Below are 24,140 nucleotides of genomic sequence, written 5' to 3'. Positions count from 1 at the left end.
CGCCGCCTCAAATTGCCTATCCTCTTTGTGGCGGCCATATTTACAGAAACATATTTAAACTTCATGTTTAGGCTGATGGCTTTGCCAAAGCCTTAATAAAAAATAAATAAAAAAAAAAAAAAGAGTTCTAATGTTTTTAAAAATTATTGTAAAATTGAGTTGTACTTCGGGATTTTGTTTTGTTTAAGTTATGTTAGGAATGTCTTAATTCTATTTTAAGCTGATGCTTTTTTAAGTAACGCTTAACAAATAAATGACAATAAAACTGTTAGCTTGTTTTTATAATAGTTTTTTTAGTTCGCAAAAAAATAACAAAAATGAGTGGCAAAAGTAATTGCCTTGTACGAGATACTCATTTTAAAATCGTGAATGCTGGAGAACTATGGCAAGTAAGTGTTATATGATTGTTAACAACCTTAAAAGGCTTTGTTGAAAAAATATTACAAACAACAAAACAACCTTATTTTCAGCGAGAAAACAGTCTTTCGTCTATTCCAACGTTCAGCCAGAGTCTCGATAGAGTTTTAGGCAATAATGGATTATCAACAAATACTTTCATGGAACTTCTCGGTTTACCTGGTTCTGGGAAAACTCAACTTTGGTAAATGCTTCTTTACAACAATAATATATATAATTTATATGGTATTTAATGCCTGGTGAACTTTACTACTAAAAGTTTTAGTTTCTTTACTTCGAGCTATATCTAACTGGCTGAAATGACTAAATCTCAATGGTGGCGATTGTTGGGCAATAATTGTGAAGTGCCAATGTATATTGAGCCAATATACATATCTAACTATAATAATATGCATGACAATGGTATCGTGTAATGGGCTATTGTCTGCAACTCGACACCCAGGCGCCTATTTTGAATGTGGTAAATGTGGGGTCCTGTCTTCTCTTTTTCCATGCATGCTCTGCATAGAGGGCTGTTCGTATGCATGACAATGTATTTAGTTATACACCTGCTGTTTCTATGTCATATAAGTGTATTTCTGTTACTGGAACTGCTGCAAGGTCATAGCACTTTCAGTGAGAAGACAATAAGTTCAGTGTGTGAAGGATTCACAATAGCACAGTGTATACTCGAATTATGTTTGTGCTGAGGCAAAAATTGCAAATAAAACTATTTTTTTAAATTAATTACAATTTCAAAGTAGACGATAAATAATTGAACTTAGATTATGAATGTCACAATATTTGATGTGCCAACAAAGACGTGTGTTAGCACTGCTGTCATATTGTCTTCGCCTACAGGGTTGATACGCCTCACGCAACACATTATTGTATTGAGGTTGTCGCTTAATCAGTTTGTTATTTATACATATATTTATTTGTTATTGTCTTTATTTATTCTCTAAATATTTATTTATATTATTAATTACATATTGTGTTTTCCATTTGTTTTAAGTATTATGTATTGTAGTTAAAGAGTCTGTACCTATGTATTTGTATGGAATAAATAATATTCTGTTCTATCTTATTATGTAAATTGCAGCTTACAATTTTGTGCATCAGTGCAAATTCCTGAAACACTAGGAGGATTAAATGCTGAGGCTTTATATATAGACACAAACACCAACTTCACTATCTGCAGATTCAAAGGTATGTCTCTATCAATGATTGGTTGGTTCAATATTTTTTTATGACGAAATCCATTGACTTACAAATAAATGGACGACGGGTCTAATACAAAAACTATGACAAAAATGTCCCAAGTCAACCTATTTAATCATAGTGACATGTAAAGGAATATGAAAAAGCTAATACGTTGAATTTAAATTGTAATGTCATCGCAGTACTGTCTAATTTTGCTTGCTTCGCTGTCAGTCGAACAAACGAAGACTAAAGCGTGAATGACGCTATGTATACGATTTTAACGCCCTATAAGTTCGGACACTTTTTAGCGCGGACCCGATGTCCATATAATTGTAAGTCAATGACGAAATCTCAATGAAATGAAACTGTTTCATTTCTTTTTAATTAGTCAGTTTTTTGTCTAATTGAGGCCACATATTTTATAGGAATTAGTTTAAAAGTGTTGATGCTTACAAATATCCTTAAATTACATTTTAGTAACCTGATCGCCATAAAGCATCAGTGGCTTCTATTCTCTTCACTTTTCAAAATTGTTTGTAAGGAAATTCTTTCACACAAATGTACAACTAAAATTATTTATTTCAGAAATACTCTTTGCGAGTCTAGACAGATGTCGGAAATTATTGAGTATGCCATTAGATTTCAGAGAAAATGATGCCTTGAAAAAACTGCACTATGTCAACGCATTTGGATTAACTAAATTCTGTGCATTCTTGCATAGGCTTCCTAGGTTCATTGTTCAACATCCTAGGGTAATTATTAATTGTAATTTCTGTGCCATGTTTTATTTTGTAACAACAGTCTTATCAATAATTATATACTGCTAACAATGTCACCCATGGACTATTTTAATCATTATTATGTTGCACCTAAATATTAAGTTGTTAAAATTAAATGCTACGTATTACTAAGAAGATAGGTAGATAAAACTTGTGTATTAAATTCGGGTAAATAGCTTTAGGTTAGGCACTACAATATTTTTATGCCAGCTTTTCTCACTTTTACAATCCCTAAAACGGTTGATACGCCATCCATTGAAACTGGTTGGAGAGTTTTAGATAACAATCTTCCTTATTTCTTACTTGTCATAGAAATCAAATGTGTTTATGGCTTTCCATCCTCCTCCCTGTCTATTTCAGCAGTGGAGTCTTGCAAACAGGAGTGCATTCTTGGGACACCAACACTAACCTTGTTACATTGTACAATGATATATTATTGCACACAATTTGTGGCATAACCTATGACAATAGTACTGTAATACTACAATACTTATATAATATTTTTAGCCCTTTAATGATTGTACATAATTGAAATAGATACGTAAACTCAAATATTATTATGCAGTCAAGTTATTTCTAGAGTTTAATGCCATTTTATTTTACAGATAAAGCTAATAGTGATAGATTCAATAGCTTTCCCTTTCAAAGACGGGATGGATACCCGACAGAGAACAGGATTGCTCTTCAGATTAATGGCAGAATTGCAGCAGATAGCTGTGGAAAAACAAATTGCTGTAAGCATTTCATTTTAATCTTCTCTACATATGTATATGCAAAAATGTTTTTGAAGCTTTTGTGCACCTCTAAGTAACGTTTCCTAAGAACGCATACCTTGTAAGTGATAATTAATGTACATTAAAACTTTATGCAATGTCTTAACCCCTTAAGCGGAAGCTGCGGAAATGATTCAGCATTGCCTTATTAGGCGTTATCCCTTTGTGTAATAAATGTGTGGGTATAAGATTAGTAAAGATTCAGGTACTTATAGGTATGTAACTGAAATCAATTGACACAAAATTAAACTAATACAATAGGTAAGGTTAATATTTTCATTGCAGTCAACTCAAGTGGCTTCACATTCTCCCAGTCTCTGCAGGAATTTGCATACTGTCTCAGTTCTCTATTATATTCTGCACAACCCTATGTCTCCCGGGTATCTGAATGAGCGTTTCAGCTTTCTCAGATTAAGCCCTGTCGCTCTCTCGTTAGGTCCCACTTATCTTTTCCAACATTCAATTCCGGTTTTTATTCTCACTCCTTCACTGTTCATGCAGACAGACTTTGGAATGCACTTCCCATCATGATAGTAAATTCTTGGCAATCTTCAAAATGAGAGTTAAGGAGCACTATTCCATCCATTATATAGGTATCATGGTACGAAATATGTGTTTACCTAAGTATTTATACAGTTTCAATAATTACATTTTTTTTTATTTTTTGTTGTGCACGTAAACCCGTTATTGTAATTATTGTCTCCTGTATCTAGGTCTGCAGGAAGAAATTTCTGTTAGAATCTCCTCAGCTTTTTTATGAGGCCCATAGTAAGTGACCATGTCTCAGAGCCATAGGTCACCACTGGCAACATGCACTGCTGGAAGACGTTTGTCTTCAAGGACTGCGGTATTGAGGACAAGAAGACGTTCCGGAGCCAGTAGTACTAATATATAACAGTACTAATATAGTTTTTAATAATAGCATAAGAATTATTTTAAAAAGTTTTGTCTATTCAACCCTGATTCCCTATTCACCCCGTTTGACTGATCATTCCAGGTAGTGTTAACAAACGAGATGAGTACTCGGCTGGGCCTGTCGAGCGGCTCGGTTGTAGGCTCGCTGGGTGATGCTTGGGCGCACCGCAGCAACAAGAGGCTGCTTCTCTGCCACACAAACGGACAAAGGACTGCGCTGTCACTTAAGGATAACAGTGCTGTTAATGCTGTTGGAACATTCCAGGTTTGCTCCTGTTTCACTGCAAATTGGATGCTTGTAAGCAATAACGTGTCGCCCAACGTTATTGATCATAGTTTTCATTTTGGAACAAACTATCAAAAACAGAAAAAAATTGTATTGGTGCTATTTTCGCAAAACTATGGTCTTGTTGATTGACACGCTTTTGCTTATCAGCATCCAATTGCGGCAGAACGGAACGGAAGCGAATTTTTGTAACGATACTGTACATACATAATGAACTTTTGTGGTCAATTGTGTAACGTACAAATTACATAAAAGCCAAAATTTTCCGCGGAAAGCGCGACATTCATTAAAGCTACAATATCGTTACAAAAATTTACTTTCATTTCGTTCTGCAGCAATTGAGCCTTACGACTTATTTGCCGCGATAGGTTTTTTTTATGACATCCAGTGACGGGACGAATAATTGCCTCCGTGCTCGAACGGTTACCATGCCGGACTACCACGCAGAGGTCCCAGGTTCGATGCCCGGGCCGGGAGAAATATTTGTATGACCTACATTTATTTCTCCCGTGCGTTTGGGTGTAATTGTGGTTGTCTATGTGTATGTCCATGGCACCCGCGACACAGGATTTCCCTAGTGCGGGGCTATGTTGAGTGTGTGCGTTATTATTATTTAAAAAAAAATTCTTAAGTATAGATTAAATTTCCTTTGATTTTTAATTTTGTCAGAATTTTATCTCACATGCAATCCGCTTGATGGACACATTGGATGGCAGCCAAAATAAATAACAGATTTCCCAGAAGCAATGATTTAGTAATCTTGATACTGTGCCAGCACTATCGGCATATTGAAATGCATTTTGAAATAATCCATACTAAAACATCCCTGTGATGCTTATGGAATCAGTTCAGTGTAAGTCGGTCAATTCCAATGTCACAAGTGTCTTTCTCTGAAATCATGTAATGTAGCAAGTCGAAAAGTATCACACACATAGAAACAGTCTGGCCTCAGCCACATTATTATTTTATTATTTGTTTAATTAATTTTAGAGGGTATTTTTTTCTTCCCTGTACATTTAACAAAGTGATTTACAGTCTTCGTTGTAGGAAAGTTGCGAGACCTAACTGTAAATAAAAATAATTTTCTTTTCAGATAACACTGGAGGGTATAAGGGATATAAATTGAAACAAACGAGTGAACATACATACTTTAATCATATTGTAAACGTGTATAATATAGTAAAACCAAACTACAGCACCAATAAATATCATTTTCACAAAATATATCAAGCATTTATTTTACAGTTGTACAATGTAGAGGCAATTTTATTGGAACATTGACGCAAGGCGAATTCTTAACATTTTATAGGTATTATGCTCTAAGACACGAGAGTGAGTAAGACGCGTTTGTAGTCCCCTTTCGTATCATCCTGCAAAATATATCATTGTACTTGTAACCAACAATTTTAAAATTAATTTGGAATAACTGCATGCAAAAGCTCAACAGTTAAATATACGCTAGAAACTTAAAAATAAACGAAATTAAATAACAATTTTGCAGGATTAATAACAAAGTGCGACTAGCACATTCCTGAAGTCACCAGTTAGGTCTTCCTGTAAACAATATTGAAAAAAAGCAATACTAACACGTTAGAATAATTTAATTTATGAAACTGGCCCATTATTTTGAGATTGTTCAAATACACAACGTGCAATTCTAAGCATGAGATTACATTTACGAGATTATAAAAAAATAAAGATTCCACAGCTTATAATAATTAAGTAAATAAATGTCTCCAAAATGCATTACTGTATAGTGTAACCGTATACAATAAAAAAAAATATGTTATATTTATTCACACAGCACTTGTTACTGTAACATGGCTACGACGACTCGTAATACTGAGTTTTAAGTATTTAGCTCGTTGTGGCTTTAGTAACACATCGCAGAAAGGAGTCGGCCCAGCGGACCTCCAATTTCGTCCTGAAAAATGGCAATAACTACTGGTAAATTCTACATTCGAGCGAGCGTTATTCCGCTACGAGCCCTCATGCACACGCCACAATTTAAAGCAGTTAAGCAATAACGTGTCAACCCACATGATCACAGTTTTGAGAAAATGGCGTCAAGGATATTTACTTGGTTTGACTAATGATTGTCAACTGTTTTTTTTTGTACATTTTTTTAATATTTGTAGGTTTCAAAACGTTTAGTTTATGTTTGTAAAATGTAGACGAGACAACAACCTTCAATTTAGCATTAATATCTCAATTTTCGAATTTTTGTGAGTTAACACGTATTGCTTATCAGCATCCAGTTAGCTACTGTGCAAAGAAAGTTACATGACATGAGTAAAGGAAGCGTAATATACAGATCTTTGTGAACGAAATTTACACCCGAGTTTTATAATTCCTAAACGATACGACAAGAACAGCATACCAATCTTGTGTTGTGACCTTCCAACTGACTAGCTAAAAAGTTGTTATGCAAACAATGTGTGGTTGACAAGCGAATGGGCAATGATGTACTCGGCGTATCGACCTAACAGATCTACAAAACCTAACAATTGACAAACAGAACTTATAATTAATCAAACTACAAAGGTGGTTATTTTCCTTGCCGTTCTGATCACTTCGATTCCGAAAATCTACTCGACTAGTGTCAATAATGCCTTCTTGTAATCCCCGGAAGTGTCGTCCTGTAATCAAAATTTGCAACTGAACGCCTGTGGATTTTTCATAAAGCTCGGTATCAATTGGGTTTAGCAGGAACATTTTGTCACATTTAGTCCTTATAGTTAGCAAAACAATTTTGAACTCGGAACTCAATGACATGCGCAGTAACCTTAGACGCGAGTACATGTCTAAGTTCGTCCGGTTTTTATGCCAACCTGTATTTTCCCTAACCGTGTTTTATACGTACATAAACCATACATAGATCTGTATACATTATTGTGTTATAATTTTATTATATATTGGCGAAGAAATGACGATGAACAGAAAGATATATGATAATTATTATAGATAGTTTTCGCTTTTTATAGTATCTCATGCTTATTTGAATTAATAAGGCCATTAATAATAATAATAATAATAACAACGCACACACTCAACATAGCCCCGCACTAGGGAAACCCTGTGTCGCGGGTGCCATGGACACATACATAGACAAACACAAATTACACCCAAACTCACGAGAGAAATAAATGTAGGCCATACAAATATTTCTCCCGGCCCGGGAATCGAACCCAGGACCTCTGCGTGTCAGTCCGGCATGGTAACCGTTCGGCCACGGAGGCAGTTAATTAATATCTTTAATAATTGCGTTTTGAAACAATCTTAAATCTTGTGGGTCAGCTTCTATTGAAATATTCGTTATTTTAAGAAAATCGGCATGCTGTTATATTAAATACAATACACGGAATTCTAAGTTTAGTATTTGCAGTGCTTAAAATAATGTACATGTGCGTAATTAATGTAAGATGGGTTAGATGGCATAATAGGTAACTAATTAATGGAGGTTGTATGTTAGTTTATAAAGTAGACAATACACTTGCACATACTATATACATATGTTAATAGAGATCTTTCTAATCCACTACAAACTGATTCAGAACTTTGAAATCCATTTTTTGAGTAAGCCAAAATAAATAATAAAATGGTGGTCTAAACACAAAAGTTTATATTGGCAACACTAGGCGCTATGGTGCTAAGACAAAATGTCTTATAAAGGTAATATGGACAGAGGTGTTGTTCTCATTCAGCTTCGCAAATACCATAACCGTTAGTATTAAGTAACACCTGGTTCTACATTTGTTAAAGGTATAGGAAAGGTACTTACAGCGATCCAAGTATCGAGGGATTTTCCGTATTTCTCCAGGAAGGCCTGTTTGATGTCTCCGAGGTCGATTTCAGAGCGACTCACGATGATTCTGATTAGCGTCTTGTCGTTGGTGCCGAGGCCCTTCATTGAGTAGTACAGGCGCTCAGCGAAGAAACCCACTTTGCTCTTCACGCATTTTACTGCAAGTTAATGAGACTTAAGTTTAAAACATTATAATGCTTTCACTGTTGTCTTTAATTTGTAGCGTTTATACATTGGTGACGCGGGATAATATTATCATTGTTCGTGGGCTGAAATGTCACAGTTGCTCTCGGCGCAGGACGGAAAGTGGCCTTCATACCAAAAAGTATTTTTGAGTCCTTATAACACAATTAATAATTGCAATTCAACTGATCTTGGCATTTATTAATGATTATTTCTTTAAATTTAAATGCAAATTGCGTGTTCCTACAACTTAATGGTTTATTTTCATTGTTATTTCTTTTATCTTTCACAAAATATTTAATTAATGCAATTGCACTATCATATTCACATCAATCAACTATTTATTAATATTAGTTACTACATTAACCTTAGTACATTGAATAATTGGATTGTTAATATTTAAAATTGTTTTTATTTTATTATTATTTTTGTATCTGGGTATATATTGAGTTATGTGGATATCTGTAATTGGCTTACACATAAGAACTAACTGTGCCTCTCACATGTTGTCTTTTATTCTTATTTTTTCTGTGTAATCTGTTGGTGTTCCAAATGAATAAATAAATAAATAAATTTAAAGGGCCGTTTCCTCATGATCCTACTGGGTGCTCTTAATGGTAGGAGCACGAGAACTATTATGTCCTTATGCTCCTATAGTGACATCGTATCTAATATGTACACTGAACTAGAATAAAAACAAATCAAAATAAAGTCAAAATTTTTTATGTTATAGTTAAGAAGAAAATCACTGCGCTCTTTCGTAAGGCAGGTTCTGCTGAGAAGAATTATCAAAAAACTCTAATTTTTACTTGTAGTTTCTAGGGATTGAGTTTATACTATACTATACTATAGTACTACACATTATCGAAACGTTAAATAATAACTGACTGCAACTGTTGAAATAACCCAAAAACGTCGGTTATGTAACGTTAACCACTGCCCAAGGTCACAGTAACATTAGTCTAGCAGGAAATAAAACAATGCTCGTGACCTTGGATAGCAGACTTTTTGCACTACAGTCGTTTCTATCGCAGTTGGTAAGTATAAAACTAGACAGATCAGACAACTTTTTAAATTTAAATTCTAAATATGAATATTATAGTGTGGACTTTACCGATAGCAAGCATTCCTTTCTCGACGCTTCCAGAGAACTCCTTCTTGATGGATTCTTCGATGTCCTTACCGGTCAGCGCCTCGAATTCAGCGAAGATCTACAAACATATATATTTTTTTCTCTCTGTGCTTTGGAACGAGTGCGTATGATATTGTGCGGGGAGGCTGACATCCATCGGCGTTGTCAACCAGATTGAGAAAATCATTATAAAAATTGGCAAGTCAATAGTACCCAACGTTATTTTCATGTACGAGAGGGCTAATAAGGGTGTAGTCCCACCTTTGTCTTGCCCAATGTGTGCCTAGTTACGTATTTTGTACCTCACTTGATGGCCACAAGACACTGGCGCACAATTTTATTCTAGACCATGCGAACTCATAATATGTTTCTTGGGTAGATTTGATGAGTATATTTCCCTCCAAAGAAAAGTATGTCATTGTAATTTAAATTGTTCGGGGAAGGTACGCTATTTGGGATTCATGTCTTCAAACGTTATGTTTAAAAAAGATATCGATATCGGTAATGGGATTTTAGAATATTGCACGCTTGTGCCACAAATTCTTCTGACAAGACAAAAATAAAGCTGTCTTTGTTGCTTCATAGTGTTTCGTTTTATCCATCCTCTAAGGTTTCATATCGCAACACTATTTTTGCAAATTCCTCGTCAAAAAGTTTAATAAAGTGTGTTTTTATCTTAAATAGTGTAAATTACACTATGGATTAATAAAACTGGCATAAAATATTCTTGAGATTTGTCAAATTGCAAAGCGTGTTCTTATTTTGGATGATATAAAACTAGTTTTGATATACCTACTTAATGCTAATTTTGAGGATTTTGATTATTTTAGACCTCAAAAGTAGGAAAGGTTCAAACATACCAAATGTTAAACAATATAAAAGTGTATATACGTACAATTATACAGGTCACACTCAAACACGCAAATAAAAGTACCCAATAGTATTATTTTCGGTTTTGCTACACATTGGAAATGGAAACTATTTTTCGGATCAAAACAAAGAAGTCAACTGTGACCATGAAACCTGTAAAGAAACCGAAACGTTAATTCGTTTGAAAAAACAAATATACGCGATTTAAATCCGAAAGAAATAGTTTTATTTCCAATTATTTTGAAATACCCGGAATAATGGTTCATTTGTTAATAAAGGCATATCCATATTGTTACCGTATGACGCAAGTGGCAAAAATAGCTCTACCTGCTCCGATTACTGGTAATAGGTACACCTTGCTTCTCATAAATCTATTTCTATAAACATTACTCTATTACTCGTAAACCAAATAACTTGCATTTTAAAGATAAATAGTTTAACGTTATATACTCAGGAATAATAAAAACCTCTGAAAACATGAAGAATGAATGGATACCAAATTATTGACTCTAATTATGCAGCTAATTGATGACTTAAGATCCCCGAAAAGAATTAGCAATGCCAATTGACTTTTGAACGTGATATACTGATTAACGAAATGAATCAAGTAACGTATGATTCATAGTGTCGTACACTAGAGTGACGTTATAGATGCTTTGAATTATAAAAATCGTTTCAAACTGACTTTAATGAGGAAGCTTTTAGTTCGATTCGTAGGTATGTTTTTTTATGTACAGGTACGAATACTCCAAGAGACCATTATGGATTTGAATCGCACTTATTTAATTGCAATTAGGTACCCCACTTTGTGTCGAATGTGCGGTTTTTTTGCGTTACGATTTCGATCCTCATTTTCAGTGGCGGATTTAAAATCTTGGCGGCCCTAGGCCTCAGGCCATGTAGTCAGTACCAGCATCCGTTCAGTAGTTTTCGAGTTTATCGCGATGAGACAGACTGACGTAGTAATGTAGTGATCGTACTTTACATTATAGTAGATATATAACATATCTATATTTTATAAAAAATGTACGAAAGTGATTTAGGAAGATTATTGTTATACAATGCGGCCCGCCCTAATGTGCGTGAGCCTTTAGAATATTTAGGTACTTTGAGTTATTTCTTGTTATCGTCATTGAATTTTTTGTCACGATTGGCCGCCCCTACAATCTGGCCGCACTAGGCCCGGGCCAAATGGGCCTTATGGCAAATCCGCCACTGCTCATTTATTTTCAAAATATCGAACGCATGTACGTAATGTAGATAAAAAGTACAGCAAAATGTCCTGATTTCGTAACTCCAAAGTACACAATTGTAAGTAGGTATGTACTCTATGTCATGTTATAATAAACTAATCTTGTTTTAAATGCACGTTACTGAAATCGCTGAATGTACATTTCTATTTAACGATGTTGTTTGTTTTTGAGTGAGTGCAGACCATTAATGGCAGAATTTAATCGCTGATGACATCCGTTTATAATGAATCATAACTATCATAAGTCATAACTATCATAAGTCATAACAAGCGATTCAAATGGAATTTATGTTGATTTCTTAATGTAGGTATTGCAAGTTAGTGAGTGAATAATAAATAAAATTATTGTGGCTTTAATTTCTCATGCGACTGGGAAAATAACAATATTTGCCTTTAGAGTTTAGCCTTTTCAGTATAGCCCTTAGTGCTTCCTTTGCCCTAAAGTAGGGGTCGCCCAAACAACACAGGCCGTCAGCACGACTCAAAATGCCTGATGGCTGGCTGCCAAATTACTTTACGACCCTGATGTAGGTACTGATGCTAGTATTGATTTGTAATGAAGAAATGTCTTTTACGATGTATATAAAAATGAGCAATTGCTTTTGAAAAATATATGCCTCGCACCTGTCTCAGCTGTTGGTAAGAGCGAGTGATAAGGATAGAATTGAAGACAGACTCGTCCGTGCCCCATTGACCCTCTCCGGCGGCGGCCAGAGACTCCGCGTCGGCCTTGGCGCCACCCTCGTCGATGCCCTGGTTTTCGTCTCGATTGGCCATACACAGAGACACACACAGGCGCTTGAAATGCCCAGAAGTGTCGCCTTTCAGGTCGGACTCTAAGCTCTTGCCGTACACTAAAACAAAATATTTTTACAGACACGGTCCTATGATAATGTAGGTACTTATATAGTAAGTTCATGGTATGTACAAGGTAAAGTACGAAAAACAATATAGTTTTAGCTTCGTCTCGAAAGGTACCTACTTCGAAGTTGTTTCGGGATTTACTTGATTAAGTTTTTATGGGAAGTATAAAAAAAGTAAAATTTGAAATATTTCTACGAAGCCCTGTCGTTTATTCCACATTAAACTGACAATTACGATTCAGACTTTTTTAATCTTGCATTTGCATTATACGCAAAATAATGTTTCCCGAAAATTTTTTTTTTCCTATTGATACCGGAAACCAACCGGAAACGTACTCTGCGTGAGCCGCCGCCACGCGGTCACACATTCTTCTATATTTTTTTAAATAATAGAGTCCGTTTGAGTTTTCAAATAGGTATTCACTATTTTTTAAGAGGGCGGGAACACGATGCTAATCATTTCCAAAATTTAAAATTGATGACTTTTTCAATTCAATTTATATTAATTTATTAATATCAAGCGGAATTTTTAAAGTAAGTACTATAAAATAGAATGACTCGAGATCTTCAAAATGCCCTCTGGTTAATAGGTTTGACAATTCAGTTTGAATGTTCGCTTCAACTAAGTTGTGCGTTTTTTGTAATTTCTTGCAACTTCTTAACTTTCTTAAAAATAAAATCACGAAACATGACTTCCGTTTTTTTTATGAAAATGTATCGGAAAATTTTATCAAAAAAGTTCCGGTTTCACATGGAACAAGCGCTGCGTTTTAATTAACTATCAATGTTAATTATTTAAAAGCCCCGTGTATCGCTAACCTAAACTAAAACACTAGACGATTATAACGTGAGTTTTATGGCGCATAGTCGATTTGCATTCATAGCGCGCCGTCGTCATGCTAATAACCTTCGTGCGTCCTAATTACTCATGGACAAAGTTAAACAGACACTGAGCTATTGAATAATACCTATTCTGAGATCACCGTCATCATGAACCCATATACGTTTCCTCTAAATAGAGCCATCCTGGCCTACCTAAGTCCGCTACTCTGGGCCTCCAAGTCTGTTAATTTTCTTCAAACTACTGGCTATTGTAATTTCATTGAGACTCCACTGTCATTAGGGAGTGGTGCAGATGCGTACACTTTTAACTTTTTAATTTTGGGCTACTAAGTGAAATTATAATTCATATTTTTTCTACCTAATTTTCAAAAATAGCATTTAATAATTGAAATATTTTGATTTTAACAAAAAATGGGAATTGTCCAATTCTGTCCCACCTGTGGTGTACTTCGATACATCGCTTTGGGCACTTAGATGTGTGAATCAACGTAGTGTGCCATTCCTGGCGATCAACTGTTCATAAAGTATGACGCTATATGTGCGTCAGCACTTGCTAGATCAAGACTTCTTTCTAGGGCAGCATTTGAAAAGTGTTCTTTGTAATGTAGTCTTGGAAGTACAAATTCAGGAGGAAGAGCTGACTATAGCGCAAAATGTCACTAGTTCACCTCTATACAAAAACTTGTTAAAATAGTTTTACATTTTTCGTACAAAATAACTAATAGGAGCACTTTGATACATACCAAACTGCCCCACTCACTAGTGTATACAAGTACCCCATCGGCTAGTTTAAAAAAAGAAAATAAATTTTTTTAAATCTTTATATATTCTCTCAGTCACCTGCAATTCTAGTTATTGAAAACACTAGTTTACGCTGTATTGAGACATAAAACCCTGTGAAGTGAACAAAACTGCAGTGGCACTCGTATTTGTGTCGCTTGTTTTTTCAGTCAACGGCTGTGAAAACACTTTGTGACCTGTCGAACGACAACGGCTAACTGGTGAGGCACAAATTCACGTTTTAGCATTATCACAACTAATATTATGTTTAAAGGTATGGAGATAATGCAGGTGTAAAAAAAAAGTGTATGAATGTGCCCCCTGTATCAAACTGTCCCGCTTCCCTCTATATTACAATTATGATAATATTTGTTCGTCATCATCAACCTATACGTTCCACTGCTTGGCACGGGTTTCCTTTTAGACGAGGGTTTTCGGCCATAGTCCGCCACGCTGGCCTAATTTTTTTTTTTTTTTTTTTTTATACCTGACAGGCAAATGACTCCACTCCACCTGATGTTAAGTGGAAAGTGGTATCCAAACGCGAAGGAACCTAGTGCAGCGATGGAATCCTCACTGCACTAGCCGCCTCCACCCTGCCTGCCTACAATATGCCTCTTCACGCCTCGTTTGAAGGACCCCATATCATAAGAGGGAGGGAAGACATGTGCCGGAAGGGAGTTCCATTTGTCAACCGTGCGGCAGAGAAAGGAGCCACCGAACCTTTTAGTACGCGATGGAATGCGGCAGGTAGTGAAACGGTGACTACGAAGGCCAGCACGCGTGCTTCTGAGCAGGAACGGGGAAGGGGGGATGAGGTTGAACAGCTCCTCAGAGCACTCAATGTAAAAAATGCGGGTTGGAGAGTTCACACGTTTTTTTCCGAGGTTTGTGAACCTTCTTCGACGTGCAGGTTTCATCACGATGTTTTCCATTACCGAAAAGCTCATGACAAATTTCAAATTTAATTTCGCACATAAATTCCGAGAAACTCAGAGGTCAGCTCGAGCTCAGGACCCTCTGGATGAGAGGCAGTAGGTCAAATCATTATTAGGCTACCACGGCTTATCAATATTTGTTATTCTGCTAAAATTTAGTTACAATGGCAGTTGAGTCTCAATAGAATGTCAGTGGAAAGGCAGTGACGGATTTCATTCAATTATTTACGATGATTGCCTTTCTACAACCACCATGGAAATTACTATGGATATATTATTTTTTATGCCGTTTAACAGCAATTAATTTTCATAACAAATATGTAAAATATTAGTAAACTAGTCCATCGACTCGCCATAGAAGAGCAGAATACCAAAAAAATTCAATGGCTGTTGAATAGTAGCTCGAGGGCTACCCATTGACAAGCCACAATTCTTAATTTTTAGCCCAATACCAAATGTACAAAATCCTGAAATTGACTCTATCGACACACAACTGAGATGGTTTATAATCAACAGACTTGGGACGGGACCGTATATTGCGGGTTGGGAAACTTCGACACGTTTCCAAGGGCTGAGTTTGATTTTGGTTGCCTCTCCCGATCGGAAACTGAGTCTCTTCGAGTCGAGGCGCATAATTGCGATTCACAACTGGCCGATCGGAAACTTTTTACATTTCAAATCGGAACAATAGTTGTAGTAATTTAACTCACATATTAGAAAGATATAGTAGGAATCAGGTTTATCTTCTCGCTCGAAAGGCTATCTGATTTCGAGACTCGGATGGGCTACCCGATCGGATCGATTCCTATTTGAATTAAAATCAGCCTGCAGTTGTCCTGTTGTCCTTTACTGTTAGCGAGAGGTATAGTTACTAAGCGTCCACAAATGTACGTAACTTTAAAATTAACTTACACAGACCTTAACGTACAGACCTCAGGGATTCGATCTTCTCAATTCAGAAGCATCCGTTCTCCCCTTGATTTACAAACTATTATTCATTTTGATATAAACAAAATGTATCTACTTTGATAATTTATATCACTGAAAAACCAGTTACTTTGTGACGTCGTTTAGCATTTGTCGTTCAATCAAATCCTTACATTATATTAATAATTTTAAAAAGGCTATGTGGACCTACGCAAATAGGACCAAACCCCAGCGGATGTTAAACTGTTTACCGTACTTTTCCCCTCAAAAATTTTGGGAAATTTTATGTGGCCTAGGAATTATGTATTAGAGATGTACGTGGCGATTTTTCCCCGAAAAACCTTCAGACGCCTACGGTTTTACGGTCAGCGTACATTTCTAGTAAGTGCTGTAAAGAGACTTGCTTGCATCTTTACAAGAACTTAAAGTTCTGCTGGTCAAGTGCTGAAAAGGAACTATTTACAAAAAAAGTCTTCGTACAGGGTCTAAAAAGCACGTCACAGCAAATTTGACCCTATGCCTCTGACGATAACGACGATAGAAGACTAAAGTGTCAAGCTTCAGGTGATTTTCATAGTACCTTCAAAGAGGCCGCAAAAAGCAACAAACCACGACTTGCGGCTACAGCGACTTTGTGCGCTTTTTAGTACCAAAATCTTGGCCACGAATTCATTTAAGAGATTGTGTAAGAATACTTACGTTGCTCATAGAAAGCAGAAATGGTTCGAATGCCGTAATTAGAAAGTGTGCAGAGGATCTCAATGATGGCTTCCTCGTCAGTGCCAATTCCGGCGACGGCGTCGTGGAGTTCCTTGGCGTAGAAGTGAGGCAGGGGGGTCATCAAAGCGATGATCACGTTCTCAAGGTTGCCGCTTAATTCGCTCTTGAGCTCGCTTATTAGATCCTACAAGAAAATAAAAATTAAATCAAATTAGAAAAATTTGTAAACGGCAGGTATACTTTGTATGACAAATTTCGCTGACAAGCAACACGTAATTAGATCCGTACATACGAGTATCTTAAAATTTGTGCACTATATAAAATATATTTAAAATTAATTTAATTGGAATTTATGAAGGCGTGACCATGGCGTGACTCATAAATGTTGTACAATGTTATCAAACTAATATGTATTCCAAGTAGTAAATTTATTTCTGTTGTTGCCACTATCACAATGTGTGGTGGTGGATGGCTCTAACGTATTTCTAATGACTCAGAATAAAGAATTCGCTACGCCGTTGGAGCAAATCGCTTACGCTTGCGCATTAGCATTTGTTTTACTAAGGAAATGGAGTACACCAAATTAAATCACAATAACTAATATACCATGATTGACTTAATTATTAGTACGTTTTGTTATAAATCACAATAATTAATAGTTACTAAGCGGTACAGACTGCAGAATATCAGGTGATATCAATTGACAGCCACTACATATCGCAAATACGTGTAAAACTCCATACCGTCGCTTTCGCTCCATACTCTGGCTTTCAAGTTATCGATAACGATATAAACATACTTCACATTAAAAACAAAGATTTGTAATAATCGTATAGAGAAATTCGTGACGTCTGCTTGCTCGATATTTCTGTAGCTCTGTTCTTAGAGCGGTTGCCCTGGATTGGCATTCAGACATGTTCGAGTCCTGTTAGATCTTAAGAATTTTCCTTTATGTTTGATCTTTGTATTAATAATAATAACAAACTCGTGGAGTAATTTCACAGCAATTAATGAATATCACGGTAGTAAAACATCATAATATTTAACTGCCTCCGTGACACGCAGAGGTTTCGAGAGAGAGAAATATTTATATGAACCATTTGCACTGAAACGACGGATCGTGAAGACAAATTGTCTTATATAAGGGGACCTTCATACGTTTCAACAGAACCTTGATTGAATACCGTAAAATTATTCCAGAACCCTTTTATCTATTTGTCCTTCTTGTCACTAAATGTCGTATATGATATTTTTGTCCCAGCTAAATAAGCTTAACCTTACTAACATACAAAAGCGAACATTATTCTCTAATCGTATATGTCTTTTTCATAATAATGAGAATGTCAAGACAGAATGAGTTTGTCATGAGCTACAGCTCAAGATGTGAAGTGCTAGATCGAAAATACCTCGTCATTAAATTTCTGCCGATATACCAGTTATGACGCAGGGGCCAGAGACGATTTGAAGTCATTACTAGCGTTGTCAATCCGCTATCATTAATTTTATTGGGCTATGACACCGGTCTCTGCATTCTATGATGACATAAACGTTTCTTGTTTGCCATTGACTTCTTACAATTATATGGACGTCGGGTCCGCGCTAAAAAGTGTCCGCACTTGTAAGGCGCTAAAATCGTATACAGAGCGCGACACTCCGCTTTAGTCTTCATTTGTTCTACGGACAGCGCGATACTGCGATGACATAACAATTTAAATTTCGAATAGGTTGACTTGGGACATTTTTTTCGTGGTTTTTGGTCGTCCATCTATTTGTAAGTCAATGTTGTTTGCCATATAATATACGTAACACTCATTTCGAATACCAACTGAAAGTTATTTTTTAATCTTTGATACAAAAATATTACTTTCGCAGTGTATGAAAGCTTATACTTTTTTTATTATTTCACTTACGTTTTTCGCTTGCTTGCGTGTCTCGCAACACGCTTACGCAAAGATCTGTCGCGTACGCGCCGGCCGCTTGTTTTGCGTTGGATTTCTTTGCGTTGGATTTCTTTGCGTTGTGTGAGTTTGATATCTAGGAAGCTTGATATTTCCACGCAAGCAACAAGGAACGTTTGCGGAGAACAGCACCACTGCACTGGCTAATCACAGAGCAGCAGCTGCAGGCTTGGCATGAGCCCGAAGACAAAGTTATCTCTTCTTCGATGACAGTTCCAAGAAGATATAACTTTTGTCTTTGAGAGAAAATTGACATTTCGAAGAAGAGATAACTTTTGTCTTCGGGCTCATGCTAAGCCTGCTGGTTCGAGAGTGTCGACAACTCAACCAAAGGCAAGGCGTCGCGCATGCGCGCAAGTCTCTCCGCAACGACAAGCGGAAGACTCGTGAACGCGTTTGCGCGGAAGGCAGATTTCTACGCCGTGACTCAGCCAACGCAAGTGAAACACTCGTGAACCCGGTGAATAAATATGAACTTATAATAAGAAACTATAGAAATGTAAAAAATCCCAGTTCCGAGATTTTTTAATTTTTGATTGGAATACAAAAATATTATTTTCGCATTGTCGGAAACGCGTCTGTCAATTTAAAATTATTGGAAAATATTGATTGTCAAAAATTGCAATTCTAAGTATTTTTTTAAATTTTTGATTGGTATATAAAGTACAAGGTTACTTTCGCAGTGTCAAAACGTGTTTTTCAATTTGGACTTTTTATACCTGTATCAACCAATTTCCAACAAGCCGATTTGATTCATGTTTTATGGATACTTTGCTTACGTGGGTACTTTGTATTAGAGCAGGTGTTCGTGTTATTTTACCACGGATAATTAGATGTAATCATTATGAGCTACTCTTTATTAGCTAGCGGCTTAAAATATCCTCTTTATAAACGATTTTACCTACTAGCGTATGTGCGGTCACTCAAGAAACCACACATAGCTTTTTAGGCACTTATAGGATCTCAGCCTTATGGAGCCTACGCCAGAGTTGGAAGTTTGTGCAAACAACGCGAACATTGAAGTGAAAATGAATTTAAGGAACTTGTCCATAGTTCTATTTTGATAGCTTACGCGTGGTCTTTCTTTGCGGAAAGAATTTGGGACTGTTGTTTAGACACTACATAATACACTTATACCTATGTATTTTATCACTGCACAATAAATTGCTTACCAGTAAACAATTTCTTTTTTTAAACAAAATAAAGTGCGCTTTTGACCTCCATCTCACCTGACGGAAATGACGATGAGGCCGACAATGGAGCATGAACACCTAGACAATACCTATTCATTCTCGCCTTGATAAGGCCCAAATTATAGCGTTCAAGGAATAAGACTGCAGGCATGGATTTCCACTCCATAGCCTTTTGCTATATAAATGCGGAAACGTAATGCTTTGTGCGAATCCTTGTAATAACCACAACATAGGGATGCAACCCAAGTCGATAATGATGGAAAGGCTGAATTAAATCGTGCAATTCCATCGCATACTATCCGTGATATTTTCTGTAGAATAGATAAGCAGACAATTTTACGGCGGTGTTCAAGGCTGTGCAGCCTCACCTCTACTAAGCCCGAGTCACCCATAAGTCTCTTGTCACGCTTGTCAAGTGAATCCAAGGTGGTTGCCAGTTAGTTATGCATGTGAGACTTGTATTATTATATTTTACAGCTACTTGTATGTGTGTAAATTATATTAGAAAATTATTATTTAATTAGAACACATGCAGATTCAAAAGCACGGTAAAACTAAAGCTGTTTCAACAAAACACGAGTGTGTGTTTTTTTCAATCTAATTAAACAAAATGTAGACTCCTTACGACAAAAAGCTTTATTCGGGGACTTTTTAAGATACAAAAAGACAGGAAGGACAAGCCGTTCGCTTTTTGTAAGCGACACGCCTGTCCAAAACAGTCGCAATGCCACTCAGAGCTTTATATCTCAAAGACATTAGGGGCACTGCCCTGCCAGTGCGACTGTCGGTCTGAGACATAAGTTGACAATTCCCATGTGCCGGGAATTTCACCAGCACTCTTACCCTTCAAAACCCGAACGCAGTAATGGTAACATTACTGCTTGGCGGTAGAAATAGGTAAGGTAGAAGTTCTTCCCTGGACGTATTCTTGCACAAGGAAATCTACTGCTACTATAAATCTGTCTCGAAAATTACGGGATTAGTACTACTCGTATTGTGGATTCCATACATTCACACATTATAAGCATAGGGTGTGTTCGACCATAGGGACCTATTTTCACAATTGGCCATTTGGAGAACTAGCCATTTCAATAATTAACCGTTAAAAAAATAGAATTCGTCATATTTATTACAATAGGAAATGTATAAATAAAATTGCCCATTACCAACAGGAACATTTAACTTTTGTACACAATTTTCCTCTTTTGCAACGAGTCCACTTATTTATGTTATTAATAGTTTCTACTACACTTGTTTAGATAAAAAGTTAATTAATACCTAAATATTAACAACTCTCAGTACTTTTTGATAATGCATTGGTTTAAATTGTATTTTTTGGATTTAAAATATTGTTTATCTACACACATCATAAACTCTATATACTGTGTTCAAAAACCGCAAATTACGATCAGCTTAGAGGTAAACTGTTTTGTTAGAACAAATTCCTTATCTGTGAAAATGTTGTTATTGCTCTATTAATAACGTCGAATTTCGAACATCTCTGAAAAACAAAACAATTTTATTAGACCTCAATTCTAATATCAGTCGAGGTGAAGTTTTATTTGAATTGAAATGTCAAATTGCAAGTAATTTTGACAATTTCACACGTTACTTCATAACGAACGATATGATAGTTATATATTGGGGCTGGTTCTAGTTTGTCTATGAATTAAAAATAAAAACTACGGTTGTGTGACATGCGGGAGAAAAGTTTTTATTTGCCATTTCGCCAGTTCACTGAGTGTGAACACATCACAGAGAGCTTATAATATGTGTGTAAATAAAGCAGTGCATGTAAATTTACATAATTAGGTATTAAAACACTCGTGAGATGATTTAAGAAACTCGTCGATACTCGTTTCATAAACCCACGTTCGTATTTTAAAGCCTTTCATTATGTAACAGTCATATAAACTACTATTACTATGGTGAACGAAAATTTATTAATGTTCTTATACCTATTACGTTTCTAAGCCATTAGTTGTTAATGAATATTTCTGTAGATACTAGATAGATTTGTTACATACGTCGTCTGTCCAATTTGTAATAGTACCTACATATGTAGTTAAATTATCGTCTTCTTCCTGCTTATTCGCGGAGCCACGGAAAAAAAAATGGAAGTGCCTTGGGCCTCGATCACCATCAGAACCGCTGTCGTTAAAACTCAAACAAGCAAATGATAAACACTATGAAATCTTGATAATGATTGGTCGTAGTTTCCAATTTAAATGATGTGACAAATTCTGAACTGTTACTATAATTTAAACTTTACCCAGTCGTTGTATTGTTGAACATGAGTCAAAATCTTCCGTGGAAGGCACGAGCATACTCGAGCATGCGCGAGAATTCAGCGTAAGATTTTGGCTCGAATCTTGTTTGTACGTTACACACACCGCGGTCTGTGGTTACACAATTAACCATAAAGTTCATTATGCTATGTACAATATTGTTACAAAAATTCGCTTCCGTTCCGTTCCGCCGCAATATAAATTGAGCCTTACACATAAACTTAATTTATCCTAGTTCGTCTTTTAAGCTTTTTTTCCTTTCTCTAATTACGTGTATAAAGTGTGATTCTTTTTATTCATTTGCCAACCTCGGTGGCCGAATGGGTTCGCACCGTAGGCGCTGGATGAGGAGGTCTCGGGTTCGAGTCCCAATAAGACCAATTTGAGAAATGAACTTTTCTAAACTGGTTCTGGTCTGGGGGTTTTGGGTAGTGCCCTGGATTGAATTCCGTTGCTCTTACAGTATAGGAAATTCTTTAATTTGAGACCAGGTAATTGGTGTGGTTGGATGGCACATTCAATTTCGTATCCAATTGACATACATCAACAACAAACTGATGTACATAATATTTTTTCCTAACTGAGTAGAATGTTACTTCCTACCTTACTCGGCTATCATAAGCAAACATCCGTAGTAGTCGTCTAATCTTTTTTTATATATTTTTATTTTTAATTTATTTTATTTTATTAGGAACAACTACAGCTTAATAAACAACTATTTAACGGTTAAAGCTAGATCAGCGTCAATTAAAGTTGTCCACAGTCTTATTTTCATATGAATAAATTATCGCAAATGTTAACTTATCAAAAAGAAGAAAAAGTACAATACGAAGCATAGTAAAAATAGAAAAAAAAAGAAAAAATGAAGCGAAGCGTGGTAATACGCACAATAGTAAAATGAGCTTGACCCTACAAACGGATCCAGATTTTTGATTAAAAGTGGCAGTAGTATCTATTCCTTGTGAAAGTGTTCGTCCTGGGAAATACTACCACTTTACATATTTCTGCCGCTACGCAGGAATGTGTGCATGCTGATATTACAAGCCTAAGGGACTTGTCAACTTATGTCTGAGGAACGCGTACTGGCTGTGCCCCTTAGGTCTTTGCAACTGTTATGGTCAGGCGTATCGCTTAACGCTAGGCGTACGATTTGTTCGTCCGTTCACTGGGTATGATAAAAAAAGTAAGAATAATTCGCGTGAGCACACAATTGATGCCATTTGAATATAATAAAATATAACAATATGTATAAGGCAATGGTAGGGATTTGACACGAGCCATAGCTAAAATTTCCATAATCCTATATATATATATTTAATAAAAATTAAAGATAAGGTAGATAAAAATCGCCAGTAATAATACTTATATCTATTAACTACTAAGTGAAATAAAAAATTTAAATACGTACACGGAAATGATCACTGAATTGTACAAATGGGTAATTGTTAATTATAAAAAAAATATTAAAGTAGGAATGAATATTTACAACAATAATTTTGCATTATTGTAAAAAAATATGAGGGTAATTTTCAGGTTAGTTTTCTGTACTATTTCGGCGGTAATTTCTATTATTTATATAATATTATATATTGCAGAATATTATTATAAAGTATTATTTAATATTCGAAAACAGTAACCTGAAATATTATTTAATATTTCACGCGAACACCTAAATAATTAAAATTGCCACCGTAATTAGGTATAGAGTACTAATCTCAAAATTACCCATCATTTTAAAATTCGTGTTATTTGTAAATTGTGACTTTCTTCTTTATTACTAGTCGGTGCCCACGACTTCCGTCTGCTTAGAATAAGTACTTCGAGTGGTCTACTCTACTATATTAATTTCTCCATACAAATTTTATGCCCTATTTCATGCCCTTTAAAATGTATTTTTGTGACAAAAAACAGCTTGTATATATTATAGAAAAATTCATCAATATTGGTTCAGCGGTTTAGTCGTGAAAACGTAAAAGACTGAGTTACTTTCGCATTTATTATATTAGTATTTTTTTTTTTTTTTTTTTTTTTTTTTT

General features: G+C 35.7%; 2 protein-coding genes across 5 annotated transcripts in view; one reads left to right on the top strand and one right to left on the bottom strand.

The window, feature by feature from the left end:
• Window positions 1-261: 261 nt before the first annotated feature.
• LOC113239327 (DNA repair protein RAD51 homolog 3) lies at window positions 262-5,570 on the top strand. The gene is made up of 7 exons (XM_026476265.1): window positions 262-389; window positions 471-601; window positions 1,499-1,605; window positions 2,185-2,351; window positions 2,984-3,112; window positions 4,149-4,331; window positions 5,446-5,570. Exons 1-7 carry the CDS (start codon window positions 318-320, stop codon window positions 5,476-5,478), a joined length of 822 nt encoding a protein of 273 aa, XP_026332050.1. The 5' UTR covers window positions 262-317; the 3' UTR covers window positions 5,479-5,570.
• Window positions 5,571-24,140, bottom strand: part of LOC113239326 (annexin B9) — a 26,432-nt gene continuing 7,862 nt past the window's right edge. The window contains exons 4-8 of one of the 4 annotated variants that reach the window (XM_026476264.1): window positions 16,645-16,849; window positions 12,219-12,448; window positions 9,455-9,551; window positions 8,134-8,315; window positions 5,571-5,722 (exon numbers count right to left, since the gene is read on the bottom strand). In XM_026476264.1, the coding sequence (XP_026332049.1) occupies window positions 5,672-5,722; window positions 8,134-8,315; window positions 9,455-9,551; window positions 12,219-12,448; window positions 16,645-16,849 (765 nt within the window). In that variant the 3' untranslated portion in view covers window positions 5,571-5,671. Of the gene's footprint in view, window positions 6,277-6,908; window positions 6,992-8,133; window positions 8,316-9,454; window positions 9,552-12,218; window positions 12,449-16,644; window positions 16,850-24,140 lie in introns of those variants that run through there. The other 3 variants (XM_026476261.1, XM_026476262.1, XM_026476263.1) reach the window with 3 other exon arrangements.

This window comes from Hyposmocoma kahamanoa, unplaced genomic scaffold (genome assembly GCF_003589595.1).
Source record: "Hyposmocoma kahamanoa isolate Upper Pololo Valley unplaced genomic scaffold, ASM358959v1 99879, whole genome shotgun sequence".
In the NCBI taxonomy this organism is placed as follows: Eukaryota; Metazoa; Arthropoda; class Insecta; order Lepidoptera; family Cosmopterigidae; genus Hyposmocoma; species Hyposmocoma kahamanoa.
This window is presented reverse-complemented; position numbering and strand designations above follow the sequence as displayed.

Bases quoted from the DNA above. Each gene is read 5' to 3' on its own strand.
- LOC113239327 (XM_026476265.1), top strand. From the start codon at position 318: ATGAGTGGCAAAAGTAATTGCCTTGTACGAGATACTCATTTTAAAATC. The intron at 1,606-2,184 runs GTATGTCTCTAT...TATTTATTTCAG, and splicing joins CACTATCTGCAGATTCAAAG to AAATACTCTTTGCGAGTCTA. The intron at 2,352-2,983 runs GTAATTATTAAT...TTTATTTTACAG, and splicing joins TCATTGTTCAACATCCTAGG to ATAAAGCTAATAGTGATAGA.